Source organism: Marmota flaviventris, chromosome 2 (assembly GCF_047511675.1).
Source record: "Marmota flaviventris isolate mMarFla1 chromosome 2, mMarFla1.hap1, whole genome shotgun sequence".
NCBI lineage: Eukaryota > Metazoa > Chordata > Mammalia > Rodentia > Sciuridae > Marmota > Marmota flaviventris.
In genome coordinates this window covers 167,976,110-167,995,877 of record NC_092499.1, presented here as the reverse complement: position 1 = coordinate 167,995,877, position 19,768 = coordinate 167,976,110, and the positions used below count along the sequence as shown (strand labels likewise).

General features: G+C 36.5%; 3 protein-coding genes across 3 annotated transcripts in view; 1 reads left to right on the top strand and 2 right to left on the bottom strand.

The window, feature by feature from the left end:
• Positions 1-54: 54 nt before the first annotated feature.
• LOC139704755 (uncharacterized) lies at positions 55-231 on the bottom strand. The gene has a single exon (XM_071608730.1). The coding sequence runs from the start codon at positions 229-231 to the stop codon at positions 79-81; it is 153 nt and encodes a 50-aa protein (XP_071464831.1). The 3' UTR covers positions 55-78.
• Positions 232-5,626: 5,395 nt separating this feature from the next.
• On the bottom strand, positions 5,627-17,751 carry LOC139704754 (uncharacterized). The gene is made up of 2 exons (XM_071608729.1): positions 17,429-17,751; positions 5,627-5,857 (listed from the first exon to the last, which is right to left on the bottom strand). The coding sequence occupies exon 2, from the start codon at positions 5,834-5,836 to the stop codon at positions 5,645-5,647; it is 192 nt and encodes a 63-aa protein (XP_071464830.1). The 5' UTR covers positions 5,837-5,857; positions 17,429-17,751; the 3' UTR covers positions 5,627-5,644.
• Positions 17,752-18,552: 801 nt separating this feature from the next.
• Slx4ip (SLX4 interacting protein) overlaps positions 18,553-19,768 on the top strand; it is a 203,941-nt gene continuing 202,725 nt past the window's right edge. The window contains exon 1 of the mRNA XM_071608727.1: positions 18,553-18,721. The gene's annotated coding sequence lies outside the window, so the exon portion shown is untranslated. The remainder of the gene's footprint in view (positions 18,722-19,768) is intronic.

Below are 19,768 nucleotides of genomic sequence, written 5' to 3'. Positions count from 1 at the left end.
TATTAAATAGTTTTGTTTCTGAAGATTATCAGAATATGATTTAGTGACATATCATTAATTGCAAACATTTATTTCAATTCATTCTTCAATACTCTTTTGTTTGCCTACAGACTGAGATTTTATGGACTGTTTTGCAGCCCTTTGTATAAAGTATGTTCCAAGGTGGACACCTATGAAAGACACCCCAGCTACAAGAAGCCAGTTCTTTCTAATCCAACTGGTGCTTTTCATTTCTTCTTTTAATATCAAGCTTTGATTCAAAGCTGCTTCTTTCTGTAAGAAATAAAAATACAACATTTTAGAGAAATAATTCTACATTTTATAGACTGCAATTTAATAATTTATTTTAATGCTCTGCTCCATTTATATATATATGGAGCAGAGCATTAAAATAAATTATTAAATTGCAGTCTATAAAATGTATATATATATATATATATATATATATAAAAGGAACTCAAACTGTCACAAGCCTCCAGAATATGAGAGAGTAAACCAACTAAGACTTAATATTTCTTTATTGTTCAATGAATCTCTCCCATAAGAAAAAGTACTTTGGGCTGGGGTTGTGGCTCAGTGGTAGAGCGCTTGCCTAGCATGTGCAAGGCCCTAGGTTTGATCCGCAGCACCACATAAAAATAATAAAGATATTGTGTCCAACTAAAAAATAAATTAAGAAAAAAGTACTTACATTTCATTGACTTGGGAACAATACAGCTAGGAAGGCTAGAGTATAATAATTTGAATAGGACACACTTCTAGAGAGACATGTACTATTATAAAATCAGGAATCTGGTTTGTGAGTCTTAGTGTCAAATATTTTTTTATCTTTTACAGGAAGATTTAACATTATGTTTTTATAACTTTTCTCTGCTTTGGGGTCTGAAAAAAATGAATTTACATCAAATTGTGCTTGTAAATAATTATGAAAACAAGGTAAGTGTTGTACTAATACATAATGTACATTTAGCTGAACCAATCTGTACAACATACTATATCAATGTATATATCATATCTTAAATATTGGCTAAAATCAGAGCTGATTTTTAAAAAATATCTGTATCTTTAGTTGTAGTTGGACACAATACCATTATTTTATTTATTTTTATGTGGTGCTGAGGATCGAACCCAGGGCCTCGCACGTGCTATGCGAGTGCTCTACTGAGCCACAACCCCAGCCTCCAGAGCTGATTTTTTTTTATAGATACACTCTACCAATCACTGATTTTCAGTTTTTGATGTTCTAACCAACTAATTATTACCAAAATGCTGGCTAATGACAATAAATACAAAAACTAAGGAACAGGCAAAGTAACAAAGAGAAAAGTAGGATCTGATTTACAACTTTTATCTCAAAAAGTCTACATACCACAAAGTGTTATCATATACCAAGTGGACAAGAAGAAATACAGTAATAGATGACCTAAGAAGGTGATAAATAGTGTACTTGAGAGATAAAATCCTGACACCTTAATCACAATGTGTGAAAAGAACAAAAATCTCAGATCACAAGCCTTAACCTTTCGAGGACTGGTGTTTTGAAGGTTTAGACTATAATTAGTTACTTTCCGAAATATACAAAATATGCAGCTTTGTGAAGAGTATTCACCATTAATAAAACTAACTACTCATCCCAAAGTATTTCTTAAGGTAGATTATGGCACAGTATGGTGATATAGACCAAAATGGTGATCTGAGGACATGCAAAGAGGTGAGGAGAAGAGGGAATGTTATGCAAACTGCTATTTTGGTTACTGCTCTCAATTTAGTTAAAGGGCTGTAACCATGGCAACGGGGCTCAAATAAAGAAGGCAACTATCGCCAGCTTTATTCCTAACCTAAAGGAACTTTAAAAAAAATAGCATGAGGAAGGAAAAAAACAAAAACAAAAATTTTGTATTTTATGCCAGGAACAGTCAAGATATTGAAGTATAATTTCAGATTCAGAAAAATCTGAGAAACACACTTAATGAAACCTTAGGTATATATGGTAATTTGCACGTTTTAAAATTTATACATATATAAACAATAATACAAACTTTGACTAATAAAATAATTTTTCTAGTTAGAAAAGTTTTTCAATGTATAACAACACATTACTTTTCAAAGTAGAATGCCACATTGGCAACTTTTAACAGTCCTAAGGTAAGGGGACCAGTAATCACGTCTTATGGCGGCTAGTATCTGTACAAACTGAAAAGGGAAGAAATCACTGAAAGTGTTGGTGACACCCAAATCATTTTGAAGAGGTAAAAACTTACTTATTCATGGTCACTCGTTTAGATCTCAACAAATTAAGAAAAAGAAATGAAACAATATTGGGGCTGGTTTGGAGAATATGTTTGGAGGTGTCAGTTCAGTCCTATTAAAACTTTTTTTTGGGTGACACTGGGGACTGAAACCATGGTCATTTATCACTGAGCTACATCCCCAGCCTTTTTTGAGACAGGGTCTTACTAAATTGCTGAGGCTGGCCTCGAACTTGAGATCCTCCCGTCTCAACCATATGAACAGCTGGGATTACAGGTATGTACCATCACGCCTGGCTAAGAATCTCTTATGTGACCCATAATTCTAAATTACCATCAGAGGCATGGTTTTGATTGTTCCTAAATGCACAGGGCTGGCAGATGATTTTTTAAATTGTTTTTCAACAATGGATACTTAGCTAAAATAACAGTAAAACTTACATGACTGCTTTCCAAATTAAGAGATAATATACCATATATAATATACCCAATATGATTTAAAGAAATAAAAACAGGTAAAAAGTTTCTCCTAAAAGGATTTAGGGTTCTTTAGAAAAATGGCTGATTTTAGGTCTGAAGCAAGAAATACACAAATTGAGCTACTACAAGTTTTCTGTCAAAAACTAAGGATGTTATCAAAGACTCCCTGGGTTATATCAAAAGGTCACAGGGAAAAAATAAGTTGTAGGAGTCAACTTGGACAGAATCCAAGATGGGACAATTTGAGCACTAAACAAAATGGTGGCTGTAATGGAATGAGATAAGTGAAATATATGTAAACTCACAAATTCATACTGACATCCAAAACAAAATCCCTAAGCTACTAGAGCACTAACTCATTATTTTAAAACTCAATAAAGAGAAATAGAGCATTTATTTTTGTCTTTTCTGTATAAATGTATTTTGTGGTAACCAAATAGTTGAGAGGAAGTTGTTTTACCTAATAAATTATAGAAGGAATGATAAAGAATTTGGTACCCCCAATGAAATAATGGATTATGTCATCACACTGGCTGGTTAATTAAGTCCAGGAATCACAGGCAGCCTGTTGCCTGTTTTTGTAAATAAAGTTCTATTAGAATGCAATCAGGCTTATCACACATTGTATATAAATTCTTTTATATGCTACAACAGAAAGTTGAGTGGTTGGAACAGAGATTATATGGTTTGCAAGGCAAACTATTTGGTCCTTTTACAGAAAAGTATACCAATTCCAAGATTAGTGCAGTGATCACCAAGAGATGTTAATAATTTATTAAGTAAGGGGCTAATGAAGAACTTTATAATGGAGAGATTAGACTGATAACTTACTTATTAATGTTAGCAACACCAAAATTGGACCAGATGTTATATGTGAAACAACATGAATACCTAGGAGATATATCCTATCCATGGAGTCTTCTTATTTTTAAAAAATTAGGCCAATTTCAAGTAAACCTTTTCATTTAACTTCCAGATTACAGAAAATCAGGGGAGAGAGGAATTCGTTAAATGACAAAACAAACAAACAAACAAAAAAAGTGCAACTGACCAAATTCAGAAAGTTTTTTAAAAAGTAGACCAGCAGGGGATATTTAATAGTTTTGAAAGAGATATTATTTATCAAATGCAGTATATGTGGATCTTGTTTGGATATGAATTCCAATATATTTTTAAAGACAAATACATAAATATAAACATGGCTCTGGGTATCAAGTTAAAGTAAGGAATTATTGACAATTTTCTCAGTGTGATAATGCAAATGTGGTTGTATGTTTATACATGTGTTTGCTATTACTGTTAAAGGATGTATACTGAAGAGCTACACAGTGGTGCTTGGGAGTTGCTATAAAATATTTTAGCAATTAAAAAAACTGAAAGGATGAATAAAAGATTGGCAAAGTGCAGGAAAGTGTCAGAGATGGGTGATGGCCACTTGAGGGTTCAGTATTCTATCTTTTATTTTTAGGTCTGTTTATAATTTTCTATAATAAAAGTAAAAATAAAAAGGGAAAAATATAGTATATTCTTTTGATGTACTTCAAAAACTATTTGGAATCAAGTGTTTAATCCACTCTAAAATCTGGTTTTAACTTTTGCTTACCCAAAGCCTGTTTAAATATCTGCTTCCATTTGCCTGACCAGTGGTATTCACTTCTAAGACTATCCTAACTATTGCTGCATTGACATTTAAAGCTTTTACTGTATTTGCCTAATCTTTTAAAGGAGATACTTTCTTTTTTCAACTTTATTTTTCCTCCAAGAATACCTTAACTCATATTCCTCATATTTCTTTTTGCACAAGGAAATCCCCCTCACAATGTTTGACTTTGGCCCTTATGCTCTTATGATGTGAGTTACAGGGAAAAACATCAACTACAACATACATACACTATCATGTTCTCATGACCTTATACATAAAAATGAAGCATCTAATAAATGCTGTAACTCTCTGCTCATACCCTTTAAAATTCCTCCTACAAAAAGAAAATTTTACAAGGAATATCTGAGGGTTATTCTTTTAAGTTCACTTTTTATATTAAATAAGTATCTAATATTTTAAACCACACTTTCCCATTTTTCCTTATGAATATTTAAAAATAAAATCTTGATTTAATATAATGTTGCAACAAGTAATTATATCATAGTCTTATCACAAGTCAAAATTTCTCACCTCTTATAAATTAAGAAAACTGGATCAAGGTTCTGCTTGTATTAAGGAGCAAAACCTTAAAATGACCTACCTTATGCCAAAATTTAAAGAATGATCCCTACCTCAAAATCCAAAAAGTGTATTAAAATGGAAAATATTTTACAATTATAGGGTCACATTTCTTTACCTGGAACCCTTAAGGCCAGGTGAGTTTCACAGTTCAGAATTTCTTGGATTTTACGAATATAATGTTGTATAAACATCTATAATCAAAAAGTCAGTACATGTCCATAGTCAATGACTATGATGTAATACGACACTCATAATCAAACATAACATTTCTGCAGTGAAATTAAAAATTTCATTTTAAATGAGATAAACACTATAAATTACCTGATGTCAATTAAAATCAAGTTTTATGGTCAAACAAGTTAGGACAGACATTTTGGTTTTTAGAACTACTTGGATTTTGGAATTATGAATGAGGGACCATAGCTCTGAATTAATTAACTACATTCTTTTAATTTTAGTAACTCAAAAGGAACAAATTATTTTAAAGCTAAAATAATAGATGCTAAGGAATGAAACAACTCATTTTATCTGTCTTGGAAAAAAGAAGAATGTGGGTCATGATAAAAGCAACAGCTCACTTGTGAATTTGGCTTTTTTCTTGCCAGTGCTCTATAAAATCAAGTTTCCCATATTGGAACATACGGTATGGTTGACCAGATTAAAGGAAACTTACCTGCAAGCTGCAAGCCTACTATTTCCCTTGGATTTGGCTCTTCGGTGGACTTGTGAGTGCTAGATTATCGGGCTCAGGAATGTTGTCCTTATTAGGTACTTGGAAGACAGGGCTGCTTTTGATTTTGTGCCACCCCAAATGTATAAGCCCAATTAAAGGTACCATAACAATCAGAACTTTGTAGTCTCTCAAGAAGTTCTGAAAGGTCATAGTCCTTTGGCATCAGTGTACCTAGGAAAAGATTACAAAACAGACTCCCTCAAATCGAATCTACAAACCACTACAAGCACTACACAGCACACCAATAAGAGATGACTTAAACAATTTTAGTTATAATATGTAAAAGAGATATATTGTAGACACAAAGGGATATCAGGAACTCAGCCTGGGGAGACATACAAAGCAATTCTTAACTTTTAGTCAATGACATTATCAGCCAAGAAAGATATATACACCTTTTAATTTAATTAATTTTTGATCCACTGGGGATCAAACCCAACATTGTGCTGCAGGGCAAGTGGTATAACACTCAGCTCTCTCTTGACTCTTGTTTTTGTTTTTCATAATTATGTTCAGTCACAATTTGAACAGAATAATCAAATTCTTAATCTTTAAACATGCAGTAACAGGGGCTGGGATTGTGGCTCAGTGGTATAGCACTCGCCTAGCACAGCTGGGACCCGGGTTCGATCCTCAGCACCACATAAAAATAAAGGCATTATGTTGTGTCCATTCACACCTAAAAAATACATTAAAAAACAAACAAACAAAACAAAAATGCAGTAACAGTTTAGGTTCCCCATTGCAAAATGATTTAAGGGATGTTTCAATGAGATTAGAATGACAGATTCCAATTGCAGCAAAAAACCCTGCTTTGGGACCTCTGAATCAGAATGAATGAATGTTATGTCCACACTTAGGTATTCAACCACTGCATTTTAGAATGTTTGCCATGAACTACTAGTTACTATCAAACCAGTTTGCAGAAGATATTGGGACTAGAAAATTGTCTTGTTATAAAAAGCCAGTTGGTATTTAAAATAGATTTTTTTCTTATCTTTGATTTGGAAAGCATGGTCCAGGAAAGCTCTGTTCTGAGATCTGTTCATTTTTGTGAACTCAAGTCCAGATAACCTTTAAAGCTTCCTTACACTTTTATATTTAAGGGGCACTCATTAGTGACTACCTTATAGATTGTGATGATACAAATGGTCTCATTCTTCAAATTTCTTTTTAAGCCCAGAAGGATACAGCCTGCTCCATCCTGTGGGTCATGCCAAAAATTTGCTTCAATTGCACCTATGAGTTATTTAGTATAATGAAATCTCAATTACTATACATTTTGTATAAATGTCACTAGAAAAATGTCTAAACAGAATTTCTATTTATTTAATAATACTTAAATCAGTATTAAAATACAGTAGTACTGAGCTAAAAAGCCTGAACTGTGTTCTGTGTATTAAAAATAAATAGAAGGCTGCAAGCATTATGCTTATAAACAAACATATTATTCCCAGCAACAGAAAACATTTCTCCCCAAGGTCTAAATTCACATATTGTAAGGATTCTGCTGCTAAACTTAAAGCACTAGATGAAAAAAACATGACCTACTTTGAAATTGAAAGTATTTTATATGGCCTTTCCGTTTCTAAAGTGCTCTGGTATCCTGAAAACTTTGCAACCTTTAGGGACAATACCTTTTGTGTGTGTGTGTGTGTGTGTGTGTGTGTGTGTGTGTGTATGAAGTGGGGGGATTACCAAGGATTAAACTCAAGGTTGCTCTACCACTAAGCTACATCCCTGGACCTTTTTAAAGTATTTTGAGGCAGGGTCTTGCAACCTGCTCAAACTTGTGGTCCTCCTGTCTTAGTCTCCCTAGTAGCCAGGATTGCAGATGTGTGCCACTGTCCCCAGATTGAGACTATATCTTTTATTGCTAAAATTATGTTTCATTTTTGGAGGAAATCAATCATAAATACCTGTCTTATGATGAATTTGATTGTGAAGCCCACTGTGCAAACATCTTTATAGAGTGTTTGAGATTTGATAGTAATACAATAACTGGGAGAGGGAATTAGGTAACTTGGAGTAATGAGGGAGGAATTCTAATAAGGTTTATTTCCTAAAGGAAGGACAAGGGCTGCACTAAAGTCAAATGGCTTGTGTTGACTGACATGTGACATTCTGGTCCACAACATACATTGAACTAAAGGTCTAGAAGAGAATGCCATTGTTTGGATAGGCGTTTCCCAAATGCCCAAATGCTAAAGGTTTGGCTGCAGGCCTATCATGCTAATGGAGGGTGCTAGAATGTTTAAGAGGTGGGGCCTAGTGGAAGGAAGTTAGTTTTTCACTAGGTAGGGTCCTTGAAGGGGCCACTGGGACACCTGCCTCTTTCCTGCTCTGCTTCCTGGTCACCAGGAGATAAGCAGCTTCCTCCACTATATTCTTCCACAATGATGTACTGCCTTGCCACAGACACACGAGCAATGAACCAACCAGTCTGAACCTCCAAAACTGAGAGCTACAATAATCCTTTCCTCCTTATAAATTGATTAATCTCAGGTATTTTGTCACAGTGATGGAAAGGTAACAGAGACACTTCATTCAAATCCAGTCTTCTCAGTACTCAAGATGTCTTTAGCACCCCTGTCATTTTCAAAATGAGGTCATAAAGCCACATTACTTTTAACTGATGACATCTCTGCTATTCACCATTTACTTCTCCATGATCATTATTCCAACATGAACATTATTCCAACATCTGTTAGTTTTTTTCTCTGAAAATCATAAGCTTTTAGAAAAGCAGCTTACAAAAAAAAAAAAAAAGTTTGGTCAAAGGATATAATTATAAAATAGGGACTAATAAACTCTAAATTTCAGAATGAATTAAATTCCTATTTATAACAGCAATATTTCTAAATGTTTGCTGTTCTCTATATAGAGATCATAGTATGATGTGATGTATTGTGACCCATCCTTGATAAGAGTGAGAGCGGGATATCAGACTAGGATCAAGTTAGCCCCCATATTCTGGATATTTGTGAGTTAAAGACAAAAGAAGTAATATATGTTTATGTACACTGTGTTTAATAGACTTATTTTTCTTTCCATCTGGACAACTTGAGGAGCTATGTATCCTTTATGAGATTTAGATTTAGTTAAATCTAGGAATTACTACCTATTGTGGCTGAAAACTATTTGTCAAACATCACTGAGGCCCACATCGCACTTCCGGGTTACTAATGACTGATTTAAGATTAACTGCTTTAATGTTTACTGAACACCTACGTGTTCTCATTTCCTTGATCTCACATATTGATTTGGTTAATGGAGGTGAGAGAGCAGGAAACTATTTTCTGACAGATTATCCTGTTGTCCTTTGAGAGGTTTAAAAAATGATTAGGATCGGAATAGAGCTTTTTATTTTACAAAGTCCTTTTAGAGTCTTTGCATTTAATCCGCATAGAGAGTATGGTCACACTGAATACACACTAGTTCATCCCTGCCCAGCAAGGTGGAACATGCACTCTTTTAAAATGGCACTGACATGTAACTTTAACCTACTTTACTTCCCTGAACAGCTTCCCAGCATATTACATGTCTTCTATTGCCTGAGTAAGGCTCACAGCTAGTTTTAAGAAAAAGGCAAAATAGTTCTAAAATTTCATATTGGATATGGGAGTGAGGAAATGTGTGATTCATTTTGTCCATAACCTCTTGTGGAGCTTTTACAATCAAACACATTTTGGGGATGCAATTTTAACACTATTTCTTCTCAAATTTTCTTTGGGTTTTTTCAAAATGAAAATTGGCATTACTGCCCTTTTCTAATATTATAGGCTTACTTTTTAAAATTAGTAAGTACAGAAAAGGAATAAGGAAATAAGAAAAAGAAATCTAAAATCTTTTTGGTTTAAAAAAGGGAATCGTGGTTCACTGGTAGAGCATTTGCCTAGCATGTGTGAGGCACTGGGTTCAATCCTCAGCACCTCATATAAAGAAATGAATAAAATAAATGTCCACCAACAACTTTTAAAAAAAGGAATTATAACATATATATTGTTTTGTAATCTTTTCTTCTCAACTTCATTATCATTTTTTATTGCTGTACAGCATTTGCTTCTATGGAGATAGCCTAATTTGACCAATTCCTGTTGACAAATATTCTTGTAAATATTGATATTCACTACATGCTGCTTTTCAGGATAAATTTTTCAGGATAATTCAGAGTTAACAGATTTTTTAGCTTTTTAAAAAAATTAGTTATAGATGGACACAATATCATTTATTTATTTTTACGTGGTACTGAGGATTGAACCCAGTGCCTCACATGTACAAGGTAGGCACTCTATCACTGAGCTACACTGCCAGCCCAAAAGGTTTTTTTTTTTTTTTTTTTTTTGTCTTTTCTGGAAACGGGGGTTGAACCCAGGGCTTTGAGAATGCAAGGCAGACACTTTGCCACTGAGCTACATCTCAGCCCTAACTTGTTTTTAAAATGGACTTGACAAAAAGGTTTTAAAAAATCTTGACTTTTACCAAGGTTCATAGTGCTGAGCAGCAAGGAGACTGGGAGATCCAATTTGGGAAACAAACTTAAAATACATACATTTTACCTTGAGAGTCCTTCCCTCAAAACACTTGGCAAGTCATTCCAAGTGGTGTGGAACTAGCTTACATGGATATAAGCTAGCTCAGAGATTCCTGAGTTTAAAACAATTTAAGAATCTGCTTACAATGAATGATCTGTTTAAAGAGCAATAAAAAGGCTACTCCCTAAAATAAGTCATTTCAAGAGAATGAAGTGAGATGGATAAATCTTAAGTCAAGCAACAAAGGGCAGACATTATTTTAGTCATTGAAATGCCTTTTGTTAGGTTTAGACAAAAGTTTAGAGACAATTTTCATTCAGATTATGCTTTTTAATACCTTTCTCTCAAAAATACACATCATGCATTATTCAAAAAGTTTCATATTCATTTTGTTTTGTTTTCATAGCAACTTTGTGAAACCAGAAGACCATTTTATAAATGAGGACTCACTAAATGATTGACTCTAGGATTACTGTCAATTAGTTGTGGCACTCAATTATGGTTCTGGGATCTTAAAAGGCTCAACTGATATTCTATTAAATAGTTCTCAAAAGTCAAACATTAGCATCCTGTCAGGCACAGTGGGGTGGTGCACACCTGTAATTCAAGCAGGAAGCTGAAGCAGGAGGATCACAAGTTTCAAAGCCTGCTTCAGCTACTTAATGAGGCCCTAAGCAACTTAGTGAGAACCTGTCTCTAAATAAAATATTAAAAAGGGTGGGGGATGTGGTTCAGTGGTTGAGCACCCCTGAGTTCAATCCTCAGAACCAAAAACAAATGAACAAATAAAACAACAAAAAAAATTTGCATCTCAGCCTGACAGTACAGTCTCAGAATTTCCAGGGCATGATGAGGACAAGAACATCAGAGTATGTGGTGGACACTTGTGAGGTCACTGAGGTCAATTAGCCTAGCATGTCAGCCTGGCATATTCTGATTCTCATGCCAAGTATGTCAGTGTTCTTAACAGTGGTCTCATGTCACCTGTTCAAAATTAGAGTTAAGATTAGCTGGGCTGTTTAGCTCATTTTCTTTAGCTTAGTTCTCAACACAGAATGGACAGGAAGATGTTAATGAACCTAAGGGGAGGAAGCCTGCTATACCTCCAACTCATTACAGATGCTGCAATCTTTTTGAGTACTTACAAACTTAAAAGTCAAGAAAAGAAAATATTGAGACTTATGCTTTCGACCATATTCTCTTTTTGTTTTTGGTGTGTGGTGATGGGTATTGAGCCGGGGTGGGGCTAACAAATGCTAGGTAAGTGTTCTATCATTAAGCTAAACCCCAGATCATATTCTTCCTTTAATTCATTTCTAAGATGACAACTTTTCCTTTCCCTAGTTTGCATTAAAGAGATTACTGCTTCTTCAGTTTCTATCATTAGGGTCTCTGATGAGTTTTCTGGAATCTGTTACATTCCAAGCTAAATCAAGTTTTCCAGGTGACAAAACTAGATAGTAAGGTAAAGGGCAATAAGCAGTTATGTTTCCTTGAAAATCTCAAACAGCTGGCTCTAGGTTGTCAGATTACTCTTTCTATGTAGCACAGTGTCAAATCCATCAAGTTTTATTATTTCTCATTACAAAATTAGATCTACAAAAACCTAGCTACAGGGAATATTTTATCAGATTCTCATTTTGCCTATGGGGCTTGCTGGGCGCCATCTGCTGGTGTTTTGGACACAGTGTAAAGTAAATTAAAAAAAAAAATCTTCATTGCTACTCTGCTTAAAATACTTGAAAAACAGTTCTATTAGCTTGAATACAATATAATTTAATCATGAAGTCATTAGAAAGTCAGACAATTAATCAACCCATCTTATGTGATTATATTTCATGAAATTTACTGGGACTACACAAAGCCTTTTCTTTTATGATTACAATGTTGGCCTCAGGTATTTGTGAATTTCTCATTCTAAATTCCAATCATTGGTGTTAAAAAGTTTTTTTAATCCTCAATTTTTAATACAGAAGTTCAGATTTTGGCACTTTTGTGTACACATTAGAAAGGACAGCAAAAAAAGCTAGAAGAAAAGATTTTGAGAATTTTTACCATAAAGAAATGACGAATGTTTGGGAAGATGGATCTGTTTAACTGAATTTGTACATGTATTGACACATTACATGATTCTTATTATTATCACGGTATCTCATTCTTATGTACAATTTTTTATGTTTTTATACATCCATTAAATTTTTTTTTTAAATTAATGTTATTTTCATACCTAATCAATTAACCAGTATGGCAAAAAACAGTATTTTCTTTTTCTGTCACCGAAAATAGAAAATAACATCAGTTTTGCTAGACTTTTCCAGTTTTGTTAAAAAACAAAGACTAGAGATATTCTTTAATTCAGGAAGAATGAATCCTACAAAATCCTACCACTGACATTACCCCACCATTCAAGGTCAGACTGACCTACATCCAGCAGCCAGGCTGCTGAGTACAGATACATCAAAAATGGATCTGTACAGATATATCAAAAATCATCTGTACAGTGAAGGTTAAAATGAATACATGTAAATACTTTAAGGTTTTTACTATTCCCTCTTGCTTTGTAAATTCAATGTATTTATAATTAAAAATGATATACTAAAAGTATCATAAATCTTACATGGGAGGTTCACTAATTGTAGGAAGTTCAAAATATGAAGTGAATCACTGACTGGTGACTAACAAGACATGAGAGTCAGCCTACCGGCAGGCTGTGTGACTTATCAGAGTTGTCTCAGAATTCGTCCATCCCCTTTTGCTGATTTTACATTATGGCTGTCACTTGATCCTGGGGTTGGTGGGAGAGAAGGGGATGTATATCATGCAAGTAGCCAGACTGCTCCAGTTTAAAGTCCAGTTGATTTGGACCTTAGTGTTCCAGCAGTGATTCATAGGTCCCTGGTCTTCTCTGAATTCCCAAAGGACTAATTTCTATTTCTTACCATTGCTGAGATTTTCATTTTTCTTTCTACCTTTGTTTCTCTTTCTGTGGTAACCTATTGACCAGAGGACATTGTGGCTATGGGGAATTAACACCCTTAACATTCTGCCCCACTTGCAAAAACCTGTCTGTCTCAGACCTCAACCTCCTTTTCCATTGTCTAAAAGGAGGAACTAGTACTCCTGTCACTTATGTTCCAGTCCCACTTTCTACCATGTCTTCAGGGTTCTAATGCCATAATTTCCTCTCTTCTATCTCCAACCTCCCATTCTTCTTCCTTTGCATAACCACAGCCAATTTTCTTCATTGAAGAGAACCAAATGGAAGCTCCCTAAAGCAACTGCCCTTTACCACTCTACTTTCCAGATACCACATAATTGCATTCTTTTCAAATAATGCACCTTTTTCTAGGGTATCTTCTCATTCCATCTTCAAACCCAACTAATCTGCTTTTGTTCCATTCTCCATGGAAATTACTCTGACCATAAAGATCACTGCCTTAGTCACTTTCCATCACTGTGATAAAACAGTTGAGAAAAACAACTGAAAAACAGACAGACTTATTTTGGCTAATGATTTCAGTCCACGATAGCCTGGCCCCATTGCTTTGGGTCTGCAGCAGCACAGTACACCATGGTGGGGAGCTTCCAATTGCTCACCTCACAGTTGGTGGGAAAAGAGAGGGAGAAATGGGATGGAGTCCTAATATCCCCTCAGGGGCACACCTCCACCGACCTAACTTCCTTCCACTTGGCCCCAAGTCCTAAAGATTCCACTGCCTCCAAATAGCAATACAGGATGACTGACAACCAAGCTGTTGGCTTTGGGGGACATTTAAGATCCAAACCATAACAATCACCACCAACCCATCTCTTTACTTGATCTCTCTGAAGCATTTTATGTGTTTTTAAAACTTGTTAAGGACTTTGGACTCTGTCCCTTCTCCGTTTTCTTTAATGACTCCTTGATTTCCACCTACCTATTCATCCTCATTAAAGATCAGTCTTTGGTTGATTCTAGGTAGTTTCTTCACACTCTGTATTTGTATTATAAAGCAACCACTTAGGGCCCCTGCACCTTCACCTCTGGCTTAGACCTGTCTCTGGCTTAGACCTGTCCATAAGTCCTATCCAACTGATACTGTTCACTTTTCACTTGTTCCCCAAAATGGTTTAAAACCATTGTTTAAATCCTTTCCTTCCCAAAGTGCTGTTCTACTTAAATTTCCTATATTTTTTTTAAAAAGGCATTATATATTAAGCCATTTGATCCAGAAACCTCCATATAGTGGATCCTGCCCTTTTCCTCACTCTGCAAGTTGGTTTCCACATCCTGCCATCTGACATGATCTTTCCCCATGGCCACAGTCAGACCCTTACTGGCGTCTCAAATGACCTTCTTGCTTAGTCCACTAATTCCCAACATGGTCTCTTCAACAGTAGCATTAGCCATCACCAGGGAACTTACTAGAAATGCAAATTCTCAGGTTGCCTCTGGCCCACTGAATCATAAACGCTAAGGCGGTGCCAAGTAATCTGTGCTTTAATACATTTTCTAGATAATCTTGAAGCTAAAGTTTAAACCACTGTTCCAGTCAACTCCCACTAATGCATTTTTTACTTTTAACACATTTTGCAAAACAAAACAAAAACCAAACCAAATGCAATTGTGTTTCTGCCTTGCTCAGAAGACTTTAGGGACATTTTTGACTGGAGGGTAAAATCTAAATTTCCTAATACAGCATAAAAAGCCCATCAGGATTTAGTTTCTGCCTGCCAGTTTTCAGAATGTAATGTACAATAAATCCTTTTAGTAGGAATGCATTGCCATGTGGTGATTCAGAGTCATACCACTTGGACTCTGAATTTCTACCTTACCACTTTACCTTTGGCCACCTAGCCTTGGATGAATCACTTAATCTCACTATGCCTCAGTACTATCATTCAAAAAAGGAGCATAATAGTGACTTCCATATCACAAGGTGGTTGTGCAGTTGGCACAATACCTGGCACTTAGTCTGGGCTCAGTGCTGGCTAGCTATTATTATTATTATTATTTTGATTATTTGAAAAAAAAATTCTAGCATTAATCTGGAATGTAACAAGATCAGAAGAGGACATGAATGAATGCCCTGCTTCTCTGGGAAATCAGAAAGGAGTAAAAATACCTAGACTCTCAAGAAAGAGGTTCTGTGGTTTTTAGGGATATTTCTATTGTGAAGAACGGTGTGATTCTGTAATCAAGAATCTAGGATGAATTAGGACATTTAACAATCTAGTTTGTGAGAGCTAGGTAAACTAACTGTGAAAGAAATAGGAACACTAAAAGAGCAAAGTACAAAGATGGGAATCATTTCGTGTTTGTTTCTGCAATAATAGCTAATAAAATTATGGTTGCCAAATGATTAAATGTGAGAGTCCGAGTGTGAAAGAGACTTGACCTTCATTTTCAGAAACACTAGTTATTTAAGAGCAAAGGCTTTGAGTAATGATAAGAATCAATTCTAACCTCCATCACAAATAAGTTATCAACTTTGGCAAACTCTTTCCTATCTCAATTTTGTAATCTGCAATATGGAGCTACATTATGAAAATTATATATATTATATATCCATATATGTAATATTCATAGCTTAGTAAAGTGCCCAGTATGTGGGAAGTGCCCAATACATGAAAGCTATTACTAGTGAAGTATATTAGCTCTAATATACATCATATATAAACAGGAGTCTAGAGACTCCTGTTCAATCAATGCCATTAATATTCTAATATTTGATTATAATTTATAAAATTAGGAAATATTGTAAAGATTGATCCAAATACAATCATGTCTCTATGCCCACATCATTTAGGGCTTACCAACTTTGAAGGATGTGTGACATGAATTTTATTCACATGTTCACTTACTCTTCTTGTCTATTACATGCTAGGAATACCATGATAGGCTCAGGGGAAAACACCAAGATCAATAAGGCATGATTCTTGACTTTTGGAAGAATACAAGCTTGAGAAGGAAAAAAGAACTCACAAAATACTACTGTATAAAATCTCTGCTTGAGTTGATTCATTTTCAAAACCATACTTATTTTCTCTATATTCTTTGAATTCATCTCAAAAGAAAAAAAAATCCTTCTTTTTCTTTTGTTTTTGCTTTGCTTTTTGGTATTGGGAATTGGACCCTGGGGGTTGTTTTACCACAGAGCTACAACCTCAATCTTTTTTTTTTTGAGACAGGGTCTGGCTAAGTTGCCAGGAATGGCACTAAACTTGAAAATCCTCCTGCCTCAGCCTCTGAAGTAGCAGGCAATACAGGCTTGCACCACTGCACCTGTCTTGCTACTAGACTTATTTCTATCTGCCTAATTCTGCTTCCTTTCTTCATTGGTGATGATCCAAAAAAGTCCTCTCAAATAAATACTCTGCCCACAAATCTCAAAGTCTGCTTCTCAGAAAAAATAACGTAGATTCTAGAAATAACTTGTTCATTTATGGGTGTACATGTTTACCCTTTCTCCCCCCATCAAGCTCCAGGACCTGCCTGCTGGTCACTGCTGTATCTTCTAAATCAGTGTCACACTCACATATACATTCCTTAATGGAAAAATTGACCATGTTAATGAATGAAACTGCCACACTAAGTTTCTGAAACAGCAACAGAATTGGGGGTTGGTCCCATCTGTGAGAAAGATGAACATGATCTCAAGGGATCTCTTCCATTTTCAATGTATTTCGATCTCCTTAATATTGTCAACAGCCCTAAGTCCTGTTTCTGCTTTCCTACAGTTGGTATGACCATGGTGTCAACAGTTCTACCATCCAGTTCCACACCAGGCAGTAGCCTCCATCCTTAACAGCCTAAGAGAAAATATACATCCTCCCCAATTGGCTGGCCCTTCCCAGTGTAGGAATTACACAGGTCCTGTTGGAAGATGGGACGCAAGTGCAATTGGGGCTTTCCCTAGAACACCTTACCCATCTACTGCACAGTGCAGGTGAGTGTGCGGGAAGCTCTATTCCAATTTTGCCTACATACTGAACACTTTTTAGCCATCCATATCTCACCAGCAAGTATTTACAATCTAAGCTATTTTAAATGAAAGTCCTCAGCCTCTTGGAGGGGCAGCCTCCTCCTTGGCTCCGCCCCTAAGGGAAGAGAGGACGCCACGACCTTTGTGTGTGCGCGGGGCGGCGGGGAGACCTACAAGCCTCCTCTCTTCTTAAGCTGGAGAGAGATAGAGAGATGTTCCGCCTGGGGTTCCACCTTTCTCACCTGCCCACCAGCTGCTTTCCCAGGCTGCCACCGTCGGCACCAGGCACGCGAGACCGCACTTCACTCCGCTGCAGCCCCGGATCCTGGCAACCTTCGCCCCGTGCGGAGCCTCGGCGCATGCGCAGTTCTGCGGCTGGCGCAGGACTGGTCCGTTCTCTTCTCCGCTCCAATGATAGCGGAGGCACTTACCGGAAAGAACTGGGGCGCAGTTCGGCAAATTGTTGAAACTGAAAACTTAAACACATCAAATTGGAACAACACATCAAAAGGGTACAGAGTTGTCTTTTGAAGCGCACTTGACGAATATTTACTGGATGAAGTGGATACTAGTTAGTCATTCTTAGCACTCTGTGCTACCTGACTTGACCAATCACACAGCGCCTGATTCTGTCACTCAATACTAGACCCCGCCTCCCTGGACCTCTGCTTTGAAAATTAGGGGGAAAAAAAAAAAGCGATCGCCAAAACTTCCCCGGATTGGCTGGAGAGCGGACATGCGCAGTGATACCTGGTTGCCGTCTTGGACGCTTCCGCCTTCAGTTCTTACGCAAGCCCCAGGACATGGGAAATGGATGCTCTTCACTAATTAATTTTCATGTCCTGTCTCCATTGTTGGTTCGAGGGCGAAACTTCTACTCTTCTGGATCATTCAAAAAATTATGGAGAAGTATATCTTAATTAAAGTTTCTCCGGTATTGTGAAAGCTACCATTTACTCTGCAGCCTTATCGAAATCTTCCTTATCGAAAATACTTTTCACCCCACGCTAGTAGTTTCCCGGCATTAATAAAACCACAGAAATACTATTTTACTTTCTTTTGATGACTTCAACTACACTTCAGTGTGGCTAACTGTGATTGGTCACCTGCTATTCATATTCGTGACGTCCCCAGCGTCTGAACAGTTTGCCTCAGTTGCCATTTTTGATTTGGTCTTTATTGAAAGTCATGAGCCCACGAGGGGAGGCCATTTTTCTTTTGGGCTGATTCTTGCGTTATCCCGGCCCTTTACCGTGTTTTGCCGCCATCTTAAATCCTGGCTCTGGCTTCAGGAGGACAGTGAAGCTTCCTCGATCATTTTGTGTTTGGGCGGTGGCTCAGTTCCCAAACGCGCGGGAGAGCCTGGGAAAAGGGAAGCAGGCTTAAAAATTGAATTCCCCCCAGCTTCTGAAGTTTGGTTTGCGAAACTTGCTTCTTTTTTAGTGTAAGTTTCCCCAACCAGGTACTACTCCGCCTGTGGCCCTGGATAGTAACAAAGCAAACAAAGCCCGAACCCAAACCCGCCACCATCATAGGTAAGAACGTGGAGCTTCTGTCACCTGAGGTGTTCCTTCATTTGAACTGAACTGTTTGCCCATCTTCTCTCCCCGTGTTTTTTTGCTTTGAGTTTTGAGTCTTTTCCGAAGCTTTCTCCCTGAGCTCGTACTTTGTTTTTATTGTTTTCAAAGACCTGCTAAACATCACAGTACAGAAAGCCCGAGCTTTAAAGCGAAAATGTTCAGGAAAATTCTTCTTTAGGACAAAATGGAGCTCAGTGCATAAGCTCGTCATTGGTGTCAAATTATGTGGTCTGCATCCATATGTACAAATAGTGCTTTTCACGGATTACTTGGGGGGTTGACTTAATGTCATTAATTCGGTGCATTCATCGAGTACTTGTTTTAAGCCATAAAGATTCGGCAGTAAATAAATAAATTTTAAAAACCCGAAAAAAAAAAAAAAAAAAAACTATCTCATAGGCCTTAATCACCCTGACATCTACTAGGTTGGAACCAGGAACACAGTATTCAAGGAGTCTTAGCACTGCAGACTATACAAACAATTATTTGCTTTCACATTTCCCAGCCCCCTCCCCACCTTTTTGGCCTGAACTAGTAATAAATCCTGTTGACACTTATTCTTGGGTCCTAGGTATAACCATATTTGTAAGTCAATTGACTGGTGTTAAAACTAGTATTCAAGTTATTGGGCCTTATTGCTCAAAGTGTAGCCCCCCTATCGGCAGCATCAGCAGAACCTGGGTGCTTGTTAGGATGAAGCTTCAGGCCCCACCCCAGATAGTCTGAATCCTAATTTTCTGGAAGAAGTGCTCTTTAAAAGAATGCTGATTCAGGACATGGGGCTAAAGATATAGACAGTGTATTTTCAACCTGTGTTTCTTAACCATATTAATGTGTTATTACTTGTGTTATTACTTGTTTTAAATGCAGTGGATGTTAGGCATGTTTTCCTCTGATTTTAGTTCATTGACTTGATGTCATGATTCCGATTTAGCATTCCAAAAAGTTGAAAAGAGAATTTGTTAGTCTAGTATGCTTTTATGTTACCCATTTCTATCCAAA

Bases quoted from the DNA above. Each gene is read 5' to 3' on its own strand.
- LOC139704755 (XM_071608730.1), bottom strand. From the start codon at position 231: ATGAAAAGCACCAGTTGGATTAGAAAGAACTGGCTTCTTGTAGCTGGG.
- LOC139704754 (XM_071608729.1), bottom strand. From the start codon at position 5,836: ATGACCTTTCAGAACTTCTTGAGAGACTACAAAGTTCTGATTGTTATG.